Below are 12,500 nucleotides of genomic sequence, written 5' to 3'. Positions count from 1 at the left end.
AGTTTAGTTCTGCCCCTTCACATGCCTCTGTACTTTCTGTTTAGTTTTTTTATTGTTTGTTTATGTCAGCGTTCCTTTCTGTTTTCGAGAAGCTTTTTGGGTTTTGAAGGAACACAGTGTTTGAAGTAGAAGCCCACTTTCCCAGATCACTGTGTAAGGCAGGAAGGCATTTCTCTACCCCCGCACAGAAACACACACATGGCTTTATCATCATCAGTCTTACGGCTGTGTTTTTTTTTTTACCCACAATCCTCTGTGATGGATTCAGTTCATTGCTCTGCCCTGGCTTGAACTGTGCAGTCTGTCAGGCCAAGGATGGCGCTCATTCCTCCCTTAACCAAATATTTTCACACCAAATAAGGGCTGTTAGTTACTTGGTCTCAGCAATAGCAGTAATTGATGTCCCTTTCCCCCCTCTCTGTTTCTCTGCGAATCTCAGATGTCCATTCCAAGGGTCATCTGGTCCAGAGTTCTTCGTCATCAACGTCCTCCGTGTTGACCTTCACCGGGCCTGACGTAGACAGCGCCCTCGCCGAAGATTTCAGCCGGCGGACTCAGATCACCGTCGCCAAAAAACAGAACTGGGCCAAACAGGCAGCAGCCGCATCCAGGGAGCACATCCACAGCCAACCAGCCAGGGTCGAGGCCGCCAGCACTCACGGCCTGGCGCAGAGAGCTCAGGAACGGGAGAACCTTTCAGGAAAGCCCCAGGCCTCTGCCTCGGCCTCCTCAAAGGCCCAGGCATCAGGCTCGGCCTGCAGCCAAAGGACTTTGCGTGAGGACAGCGAAGATGGAGGTGGCAGTAGTAGGTGTAGTGATTTTGAGTGGGAGCCTGTGCCATCGAGCCCTCTCTGGGACTCCATCGACATGGCTCTCCCCGAGCTCGCCCCTCCTCCCCCTCCCCCCACAACAACAGCAGCAGCAGTAGGGTACGTGGAGGTCAGCACGACCTCCTCCTCCTCCTCCACCAGCACGGTGCGGCAGGCCGGCCACGGGGCCTACCTGCAGCACCTGGAGAGGAGCAGCCGAGCCTGGGTTCTGTCCACAGGAAAGACCCAGGCTTCGGATCATGAGGCCTCCTCCTCCTCTCGACTCCTAGCCTCCTCCTCTTATAGCCACGCCGATCGGAGAACGCAGAACGTCAACGATGGGGAGGCCAACATTTGGTACAATCCCATCCCAGAAGAGGAGGACTTCCGGGGGGTGGATGCGGGGAGTGAGTACGGGGACCCATGGAGGAAGAGAGCCGGGGAGATGGGAGTGCATGATACCCAAAGCAGCAGAGCCCTGAAGCCTGGTGTTGGGCTGACTAGCAGTGCTAGCAACAGCAACAACACTAGAGGAGCTCTGTGTGCACCACCCAGCAGTGCAAAGACCATCGAGGTGGTCGCTGAAATCGCCTGCAGCAGCAGCAACAACAGCAGCAGGAAAGAGAGTCCAGGTACGGTGACCTTAGACCAGGGGTTTTCAAAGTGGGGGCCGGGGACCCCTTAGGGCCGTAATCATCAGATCACACGACATGGTTCCAGTGATCCATGTCCTTGGTCTGTTCATCTCTCTTGAGACCAAGATAAACAAATTTACTTTAGATGGTGTCAAGCATGTGTCGGTGGTAAACAAGTGAGTTTTACAAAAACGTGTATTCTCTCAATAGCCAAGCATGGTAGTGGGACTGACATGGTTTGGGGATGCATGAATGCTGTCAACATTGGCAATCTGAAATACACCTAAAAGAAAAATGCATGTCAACATGCACTGTGACTACTCAAGCAGATCATGATATTCTCCATAGGATTGCATTCAAATCACACACCAATCTATTTAAGATGGTCACACACAAAATGTAAAAGTTCAATGCAAAGAAAAGTTGAAACGCACGCTGATGACCTCCCTTTTAATCCCTTTTCATTTCGAGACGATTCGAGCCAACACAGCCCCTTCTCTACCAGATTTTAGTCTGGGGTGTACTCACTTTTGTGAGTACATGTTCAAACATTAATGGCTGTATTTTGTTTTTTTCTGAGTGAACAAGAAATTTAAGCGGTTAAATATGTTGTTAAAAGGTCACTAATCATAGTGTCAAAGTGAAATTTCTGTAATGCTTTCCTATGAAAAGATATACTCACAAATCTGCAAAAACTGTGAGGGGTGTACTCACTTTCGTGATATACTGTATATTGAAGATGTCCCCCTTTACAATAGACCCCACCTTCACTCCACCAATATAACTCAATTGTATTGCAAATGTAATTTCGAAGATTTCCTTTTCATATTTCATGTGAAACTGCAAAACATTAACATTATATTGGTGGGGCGGGTAGGATGGCCTCAAAGGCCCTAGATGGCCAAAGTACAAGAGAGTCCTTGTGCACAACCCTTCAGCAATGCAGGTGCAGGTGTGAGGCAGGAGGAGGTGAATCAATTAACAAAAGTCAAGAGACACCGCACACTGCTTACTTTTCTTTACTTTACTTTATTTTTTGGAGCGAACAACGCGTTTCGCCCAATGCGTCATCAGGTTCGCTCTATGCCAAACCCCCATTACCCAGGTGTACAAATAAAGTGCCAAATGATCACATGATTCTTTGCTACCAATCTTGTGCATAGTCTCAAAAAACCCATCCCAACAGGTGCGTAAAGTAGGTAAAACATGATCAGTCCATGCAGGCCATCACAACAATATTTTTCACATTGATGTCCCCATGCAAAGGCTATATACAAAGGTAACATAATTCCATCAGTTACATTCAGATAGATCAATAAATACCTCAGAAAATAGTCATAATGTTGCATATTCATCAATATTACACAAATCCAGTAAAATTAACTCAGATAGGCCCAGAAAAATAAATCCCACAGAGTTAAGGCATAGCATCATGTCTTCAAGTCATCTATATTAGAAAGGTAAGTCAAATATCATCAGTAACATTCCACTTCATAATATAATTCATCAGCTTGTACAAAATCTAAATACACATTCAATTCACAAAAAAACACTCAACTCCTGCTTCTCATTTAATCCATGAGGTTCAACAGTATTCAATTTGTGTATCCAGTGTGCTTCTCTTTTTAACAGTTGTTTTATCAGATAGGGCCTAGATGGCCCTCGAGACATATGTTCCCCACCCCTGCTGTAGACACTATGTCTTTTTTTGTTCATCGGTCTGTTGGGGCAGCTGTGGCCTAGTGGTTAGAGAGATGGTCTTCAATCTAGGGGTTGCCGGTTCGAATCCCCCCTGACCTCTCCATACATGGCTGAAGTGCCCTTGAGCAAGGCACCTAACCCCACATTGCTCCAGGGACTGTAACCAATACCCTGAAAAATAATAGTTGTAAGTCGCTCTGAATAAATGAAACCGTCAGCGAAGTGTAATGTAATGTAATCTGTCTCTGTCCATCTCCAGACATCTCCCATCAGCATCGAGGGCATCAGCAGGTCCAGGAGACACAGCAGCTGGTACCCGGGCCCTCAACCTCAACCTCAGTCTCAGCAGGAGGGAGCAGCAACAGCAGTAGCAGCACCAGTGTGGTGGCCATTCCAGCCATCACGTCTGACCCTGCTACCACCACGACCACCACCGCCACCACCACCACTACTAACTCCAAGAAGTCTAGCAGCAGTGTGTCAGGCAGCGGGGCAGGGGGCGGCAGCAGCATGATGGACCGCATCAAGTCTCCCGGCACGGTGCGCCGCCTCTCCATGAAGATGCGGAAACTTCCGGAGCTGCGTCGCAAGCTCAGCCTGCGCTCCTCGCGCTCGCACCGTCACCACGGCAACCCTCAGGGCGGTGCGTCGTCGTCAGGGGCGGCGTGTGGCGACGAGGACGAGGCCTCCCCACCCAACGCCCGCAAGGAGTCCTCCAACGTCATCAGCCGATACCACCTGGACAGCTCTGCCCCGCCGGCCCGGCCTCGCCGCCGCGCATCCCGCGCTCGCTCCGCCGACAAGGGAGGGTACCTCAGCGACGGAGACTCTCCAGAGCTCCTCCCCAAGCAGCAGGGTGGCTCCGACTCTGGGTCTCAGTACCCTGGCGATGTGCCCCCTCCTCCATCCCACCACCACCAGCCGGGAGGAGGAGGAGGGCAGGAGGGCCAGGCGGCGTTCCCGGTGGCTGACGCCAGCTCCTTCCGCATGTACAGCCTGGCCGATCAGCCGCGCTGCGCCCAGCGCATGTCCGGACTGCTCACCGTGCATCTGATGGGGGTGGACGAGCTGACGCGCTCGGGGACGCGCAGCGGTGGTGGTGGTGGCACTGGAGGAGGGGACGGTGGCTGCAGCAATGGCGGCAACAGCAAGGAAGTGTTCTGTGCCATCCAGGTGGACGGGGTGACGCGGGCCCGCACGGCGCTGCTGACGTGTCGCGGGGCGGCGCTGCCCCTCAACCACACCTTCAACCTGGAGCTGGAGCGGGCGCGCCTGCTGAAGCTGGTGGTGCTGACCCCTGTCACCAGCCCCTCAGGCGCCGGTACCGGTACCGGTACCGGGGGCGGTACTACTACGGGGCAACAACAGCAGCAGAATGTCAACGGGTCCACTGTGGTGCCCACACGCAACCGCGTCTGCTGCCTCGGGGCCGTCGCCATCCCGCCCCTCTTCAGAGGCAAGTCACACTTGATAATGATGCAGAGTTTCCATTAACCCATTTTAGCCTGGATACACGTATACGCTGCATTCAGGCTCTTGAGAGTTGAGAGTTTTTGATTAGAAAATGTGGGTATGTTAGAGCTAAATGAACACATGCTAATGCTAGAATTTTAATGCAACTTATTTCATGTTTGTATGTGCTTCAGAGGCTGAGATATTTAGGATTTAATAGGCGGAGGGCACCCTTTCCCTAAAAGGGCTTAGGCTAAAATGGGTGAACAAAATAATGCGGAAATGTTGGGGGTGCAAACTTTATAGTAATGCCTTCTAAACTCAATCTTCTGAACAGTGTCCCCATACACTGTAGAATATTGCAGCCAGTTAAACGCAAAAAAAGTAAGTTGCCCTGCTGCTTTAAATTCATAAGTTAATTCAACTTGACAAAGCCTTTAGAACTTAAGGTAGCAGGGCAACTTACTCTTTTGCGTTTAAGTGGCTTGCAATGCTTCACTGCGTACAGAACCAGCTAAAGCTTTAAAGTGATACTGTTTTTGGAAATAAGCTTATTTTACTCCACTCCTTGAGTTAAATGATTGAGTTATACCTTTCTCCTGAACTTTCAACCATTCTTTAGTTATGGTAGTACACATTTTACCTCCAAGCTAGGAGTTAACATTGAGTCCTATGAGACCAGCTGGCCGCTAACTGGTCTCATAGGAGTCAATGTTAACTGCTAGCTTGGAGGTAAAATTTGCACTGCCGTACTCAGAAAACGGTTGAAAGTACAGGAGAAAGGTAAAACTCAATTATTTAACTCAAGGGGATGTGTAATATGAGCTTATTTCCAAAAGTGGGACGGTATCACTTTAACAAGACATCATGCTGCTAGGGTTAGGGTTATTATATTAATTATATTAACTTTGAAATATTATGATTTGTAAAAGCTTTGTTAATCATCATCTTTGAAAAAAGTAGGGTTTTTTTTCAAACCAATTGAAAGTCTGCTGAATTGCAGGAATGAGTATGCCAAAATTAAGTGCTGAAAGATGATTGTAAAGCCTTAGAGATCAAAGCATGGCTGTTGTAGGATCAGTGTTGCCAGATGTATGTGATCAATTCCCGCCCAAAAGGTTCCCAAAAAATGCTAAAATGCGCTAAATTCCGCCCAGTTTCAGCAAATTGCATTGCTTTCTATGGGCACAAAACTGCAGAAAAAACACCAAATGGGCATTTTTTCCCATTTTTACCCGCAAACGGCCATCCTAAGTAGCCCAATTGGGCGGGAAACTGCCCAATCTGGCAACACTGAGTAGGATACAGTACTACAGTGTATTTACTTACTGCTCTGCCCTTCGCACTGCACTCTTTATCATGTTCATTGTTAGTGCTATGTTTATTTCTCCTATCTCTTCATCTCTACATCCATTTATCACATCCTCCTGTCCTATGTCCTCTTTTCTTTTTCTTACCTCTCTCTCTCTCTCTCTCTCTCTCTCTCTCTCTCTCTCTCTCGCTCGCTCGCTCGCTCTCTCTTTCTCTCTCGCTCCCTCTCCCTCTCCCCCCCTTCTCTCTCCCAGTCTCTCTGTCCCCCACCCCATCTCTCTCTTTCCCTCTCTCCTGTTTGTTTTTGCTTGTGTCCTTCATTCCTATTTATCTATTGGCACTTCACCTCATCCATGCTTCACACTTCACACTTTCTCTGGTGTCTTTCCTCCACTACCACAATCTATGAGTGTTACTTAAAGGAGAATTTTAACAGCCCTTTCCGAGATGCTGACCATTCTAAAGGGGGGATGTTTTGTTTACATTTTTACTTGTTTAAAAAAAAACTGCATGTGTAACATACTCCACATACTCCAAAAATCTTCCCAAAGTTATTGCTGTGTTTTTACTGGTGTTGATGTTGCATAACTTTTGGGATGATTTTAGAAATTGGCTTCTCTTTTAATGCATCGCATTTGTGCACTCTCTCCGCTGACGTGCCGTTTACTCAGCAGTGGATGGGCACTTTTGTTTGAACTTCAGACTTTTTTCCCCTCTTCTGCCTTCCATTTGTGACAGCTAATTGGTTTTTAAACAATTTGGTTTAGAGAAAATCAATCCCTCAGCATAGTTCCCTGCCACAGTCTCTAACAGCACACAATGTTCAGCAAAGAGATTACAGAGTGCCAATCTGGTTTTGCCCTTGGTTTTACGTAAGTAGATAGATAGAAAGATAGATTGTTTATTTGTCTTTTCGGAAAATTGTTCTGTGCCATTTTCAGTGCATCTGATACAATTACAAAGACATTAAACAGACAAAAACATACTTTGGAATGCAAAGCAATGATGGGCAACCTTGATTCATGAGTTACAATCCAGTGCCATATCTTCCACATATCTTGTTTTACCTGTCCAATTCAAACAGGCGATTGCTTGGTTGAATGATCACCAGGTTGAATTGAACGGATATGTGGTTATTCACTGGCATATGTGGCACTGATTTGTAAACTGAATGAATCTAGGTTGACCATCACTAAATGTAATGACTGCCCAGTGGTGGATAGTCTGATAGTCAGTGGGTAAGTGCAGCTCTTAAATCTGGATGTGGATGATGTAAAGCTTCTTTATCTTTTACCTGATGGGAGGAGGTTAATAAGGTGATGTGCTGTGTGTGAGGGATAATGCAATAATGGTTACCAATTCTAGTTTACCCCTCCCTGTAACCCCCTCATGGTTCTCTCTCCCACCTCAGTGTAGTGTAATGGTCACCAATCCCTTGCAGGGTGCCCCCCCTTGCACATGTGAGGCAGAAATGCAATTTCGTTTTGTGTAGTGTGCATTTGTGTGCAGTAGAGTGCTGTGTCACATTGACAATGGGAGTTGGGAGGTCCTCAGTTGGGCTTTCACTTTCACAACCCTCATGTTTCTCTCCCCCACCTCAGAGTAATGTAATGGTCACCAATCCTAGTGTAACCCTCCCCATAACCCCTTGCAGGGTGCCCCCTTGCACGGGTGAGGCATAAATGCAAATTTGTTGTGTGCAGTGTGAACTACAGTGTGCTATAGAAGTGCCGTGTCACAATGACATTGGGAGTTTGGAGTTCCCCAGTTGGGCTTTCACTTTCACAATGAAAACTGAAAGAAAAGTCCGCAACACCAAGCTCCCGTTTCTCTTTATTTTAATGTGACGTTTTGGGCAGCATGTCCTTCATCAGACAGTTTTCATGGTATTTTTACTGGTCCTGCACCCAATCCTTTTGAGACGGATGTGCATGTTTTTCTCTTTCACTTTCACACCCCTCATGTTTCTCACCCCCACCTCAGCAGGTTAAGCGTATTTAATCTCTTAATTTCTATAGTTGTTGGTTTTGTAAATGTGATGTGATTTTTTCTATCTGTATTGGTCATGATGTAGCCATAGCTGCTGAAATGGCAATAAATGTAAACAATCAATCAATCAATTAACCTCAGCAGGTTCGCGGTGTCAGCAGCTGTGCGTGCGCCTAGAGCCTCGCGGCCTGCTGTACGTGAAGCTCACCCTGCTGGAGCAGTGGGAGTCCCCCGCCCCGCGCCTCAGCGAGCTGCCCCCTCCCAGCGTCTTCGGAGTGGAGCTGCGCCTCCTGGTGGAGAAGGAGGGCTCTGCGCTCCCAGTGCCCCTCATCATCCAGAAGTGCGTGGCGGAGATCGAGAAGCGCGGCCTAAAGGTAATAACAATAACAACAACAACAACTAAAAATGCACTCAGAGAGTAACACTAACAATTATGCATTTTATTTTATTTAAACGCCTTTCAAAATACCCAAGGTCACTTCTCATTAAAACAGGTCAGAGCAGAGTGAATAAAGTGACACATTGAATAAAGTCATACATTACCTGTATAAAATAGGAAAATGATTAAAAGAAAAAGGCAAAGAAAGTACAAAAGATAAATGGGTACAAAAAGGTAAGAGACAGAGAAAGAGGGGTGAGGGAGGACGTTTTTTTTTTTTACATGGAACTATTTTAGGAGTGGAAAGTCGATGGAAGAAGTGACTGTGGAGTTTTAGTGGAAAAATACAGCTTTGAGGGATTGGATTGGGGCTCTCTGGTGTTCCAAGGGCACGAAATTCTTTTCTGCCGAGGCATTTGTTATTATGGTTGGACTCGTTGGAGGCTGTCAACATCACGCAATTCTCTCTTGGTCTCTACTGTGTATTAACAAGTACATATGTGTGTGTGTGCGTGTGTGTGCGTGTGTGTATGTGTGCGTGTGTGTGTATGTGTGCGTGTGCGTGTGTGTGCGTGCGTGTGTGTGCGTGTGTGTGTGTGCGTGTGTGTGCGTGTGTGTGCATGTGTGTGCACGTGTGTGCGCGCGTGCGTGTGTGTTTCCGTGTGTGCGTGCGTGTGTGTGTGTGTGTGTTTTCAGGGGGTGGGCCTGTATCGACTTTGTGGTTCGGCAGCCGTGAAGAAGGAGCTGAGGGATGCGTTTGAGAGAGACAGCGCGGCGGTCACCCTCAACGAGGATCTCTACCCGGACGTTAATGTCATCACCGGTCAGTAGCGCCTACCGCAAGCACCCCAGTCAGCAGGGCTGAAAAGCCACCACCATGTGTTATCCTAGTAAGTTAAAGGTGCACTGTGTAGGATGGTGGCCAGAGTAGGTATTGCAACTGTGCTGCTCATTGAAACTATTCTGCCCATCACCAATTTGGTCCTTTTGTGAATATTAACTAAATAATTAAGTAATATTTACTAATATTTACTAACATTTACTAGTTTGACCAAAGTAGAGCAAGTTTTGCAGCTAGAAATGTCTATTTCTTAACATTCAAAATGGCGGACATAGAGAAGAGCCAACTTTTCATGTATGAAAACGGCAATTTTTCCAGTCATAATGAGTATTTAGTCCCTTAGCGCAGTCCCTTACTGTCACCAATTGTAATGACTATGTCTTAATATGTTACTTAGGGCTCTCTGTACTGGCATAGCAAAGTTGTTATGATGTAGTCAAGTGTTTTCAGCAAATCGTGATTAGGCCCGGACCGCCATCGACCCATCTGCAATAAGAGGCTACAATTTGAGTATTCATCAACACGGTGACATCTGTAAATGGGCAGCATGAACTCTAGAAACAAACTACTAAAAATATTACGAAGTGCACAATGAACACCTCTAAAAGCCAAAAATATTTTTACCTGGATTTGGTCTAACTCTGAGCACCATAACAGGGGGGGGGTGCACTCCATGCCCACCAATCACAACGCATATTTTTTTCTCTTTGGGGTGGGTTTAGGCAGGATGGTAGGGACTGCTAATGTTGACTGATTGGCCTTAAGGGGGATTCATACTTGGCGTGACTGGCGCTAGCCTCCTTCATACTTCACTCGCGACCTCACTCGCGACCTCACTCGCGCCGTCACGTGACCCAAAATGACGTCACACGCCGTGGCGCGAGCTGCCGTGGCGCGACGTCGTGCACCCCACATTTTTTGTAACTTGTCGTGCGCCACCAGCGACCATGCAGGTAGGCAGACAAAGCAGGAGTTGCGAAGAGAGGCTACAACTACTGTAGGCTACTACAGAATGGATCCTGCATCATTTTGAGGATAATAAAATGTCCTAGAGAGTTATTTTATCTTCTCTCTTAAATGTTGTTCAGTGAAACAATTGTTTACTTTGTTCAGAAGCACGTTGTGTTCGGCGATCTATTTATAAATTCTGCCGCCAGAACAATGCTCTCACATGGTCTTGGAATGGTCTGGCAATGTAGGCTACAACAAAAAATATATGTTTCAATGTGGTAAGTCACAAGTCAGACGTTCAGTAGCCCTACAGCAGCCGTGTTTGGCTTTCTATTTTATACATCCGTAGAACTCACGCTGCGAGTTGCGAAAGATACTGCCGTTTCTCTCATGAACAGCAGAGGGCACTTCCGACAATGCGAGCGAAAGCCTGGTAAGGGCGCTTTTGAAGTATGAATAGTCTGTCGCAAGTGATGACGTCATTAATGGTTCTCGCGCCACACGTGCCAAAGTGCGCACGTGAAGTATGCAGAGCCCTTAGTGTTGCTGTAACTGAGGTGTTCCTACGCAGTCCGCCACTCGGGGCTCGAACCCGCCACCTAACAGTCAACGCCCAAGTTCGGGCATGGGAGACAGAGCACGATACCGCTGAGTTAAATAAAGGGTCAGTTTGATTGCTCAGCGCTACCGATACTGTATGAGGCTTCGGGAGGGAAGTTTACCAACGTTCCACACCACACCACACTCTGCTAGTTGGCCTTTGTTACACTGTCCAAGGGTTTGCAGAGTTTGAGTCATAACGACAATGGTTTGATCCCTTTCACAGCCCTCAGCTATCTGAATTGAGCTATTCCAGACTAATATTTTCATGTTAGTCTGAGTCGCCAGGCTACTTACTACCCATGTGTGGGAACATTCAGAAAACCATGTGTGTGAAAACCATGTCTAACAGCAATACATGTACAGTATGCAACATGACAGCTGTGTGTCTGTGGTGGATCTCAATACAATAGATCCCAAATCAGTGTGTCCTGTTGCCTGTTGCTCTGATCAGGGGCGTAAAGTATACCCCCGCAGCCCCCGCGAGGCAGGGGGGCCCATACGAGGCGGGGGCCCTACATGGGCCCTTGATTTGAAGAAATGGGCCGCCTCCACATGATATTAGGCTCCCTTTTTTCATTTGGGGGCCCATTCTTGGTAGTTTGCAAGGGGGCCTACATGCGTTACGCCAGTGGCTCTGATCAATGGCAGATGAATACTGTAGACTTCAGCTGTAGTCTGACTTGCATCAATGTCCAATTAGCATCATAAAACTTAACTGCTGTCTGACCCCCTAATCAACGTCAGATGAGCACCACCGAGTTCACTTGTCTGGTCAATTTCGAAACAAAGCTCCAAAAAACGTAGCTGCTTCTTCCTGAGTCTGACCTCTAATCAATGTCAGATGACTATCGTGGAGTTGACTTGTCTGGAGCGTACAGTGTTTGTCTGTCTGACTCTGATCAATGTCAAATCATCAAAAAAGGAAAGACCTGAGGTGCTCTACAGAGCTGGACTGGGATCGAAAAACAGCCCGGACATTTTTGGCCTAGACCAGCCCTCACACAGCCCCCTGCTTTTCTGCGATATTACCATTGGCTCCATCAGTCCACCGTCTGTATTAAAGGTAGACCAATGGGCCGCCCCAAAAAAACCCAAAATAACAACACCATTGGCCCTGAGGACTGTCGGGCCACCAGGAAAATGCCCTGCATTCCAGACTACCAGCACAGTGCCTGGGGGCCAAATAGGGTCCGGGCACTTTTGACTTATAGGCATAATTTATATTTCCCACTGGGAAATGCCCGCTATGCCAGATGGCCAATCCAGCCCTGACTTACCAGTCCAGCCTTAGCTGCTCTCTGACTTCTGATCGTTGGCAGATGAGTAACAACATGGAGTTCAGTTGTTTGTTGTCTGGAGTTTGACCAATGTCTGTCTCTGTCCAATGTCAAATATGCGCCCAAAGAGTTGTGGTTCTGTCTGACCCAATAATCACTCCCAGGTCATATGAGTTACTACAGAGTTGTTGTCTGAAGGTCAGCTGTCTGACTGATCAATGTTTGATAGGCATTCTCATGAATGAAAACATACTGTTGCCTTGCTTTTATCCCCTTACCAACATGCTCCTTCTCCTATCCAGCATTCAGTCCCTCATTACGTACACTTTCTCCGTCTGCCCACATACTAGCAATCTCCATTTTATTCTTCTCTTTCTCTCTCCTTCCTCCGTTCTGTGCCTATCTGTGTGCCCTGCTGCATCATACTTCATCTTATCTCATCTCTCTTTTTAACCTTTTGGTTTTGTCTGACCCCTTATCGATGTCAGGTGATTACCCTAGTAGACTGAGTGTACCGTATACAGTAGCTTCAAGCTGGCCCTGATCAACGTC

The 12,500-nt window shown here is 47.3% G+C and overlaps 1 protein-coding gene across 2 annotated transcripts in view; it reads left to right on the top strand.

Annotated features, from left to right (window-relative positions):
* The window catches only part of LOC134467980 (rho GTPase-activating protein SYDE1), a 41,699-nt gene that overhangs the window by 14,708 nt on the left and 14,491 nt on the right, over positions 1 to 12,500 (top strand). Inside the window, exons 2-5 of one of the 2 annotated variants that reach the window (XM_063222002.1) lie at positions 440 to 1,441; positions 3,405 to 4,601; positions 8,039 to 8,271; positions 8,973 to 9,099. In XM_063222002.1, coding sequence (XP_063078072.1) covers positions 440 to 1,441; positions 3,405 to 4,601; positions 8,039 to 8,271; positions 8,973 to 9,099 — 2,559 coding nt within the window. The remainder of the gene's footprint in view (positions 1 to 439; positions 1,442 to 3,404; positions 4,602 to 8,038; positions 8,272 to 8,972; positions 9,100 to 12,500) is intronic. The other variant, XM_063222003.1, reaches the window with a different exon arrangement.

Source organism: Engraulis encrasicolus, chromosome 17, assembly GCF_034702125.1.
Source record: "Engraulis encrasicolus isolate BLACKSEA-1 chromosome 17, IST_EnEncr_1.0, whole genome shotgun sequence".
NCBI lineage: Eukaryota > Metazoa > Chordata > Actinopteri > Clupeiformes > Engraulidae > Engraulis > Engraulis encrasicolus.
The sequence above is the reverse complement of the archived record's forward strand: the minus strand, read 5'-3'. Positions and strand labels throughout refer to the sequence as shown.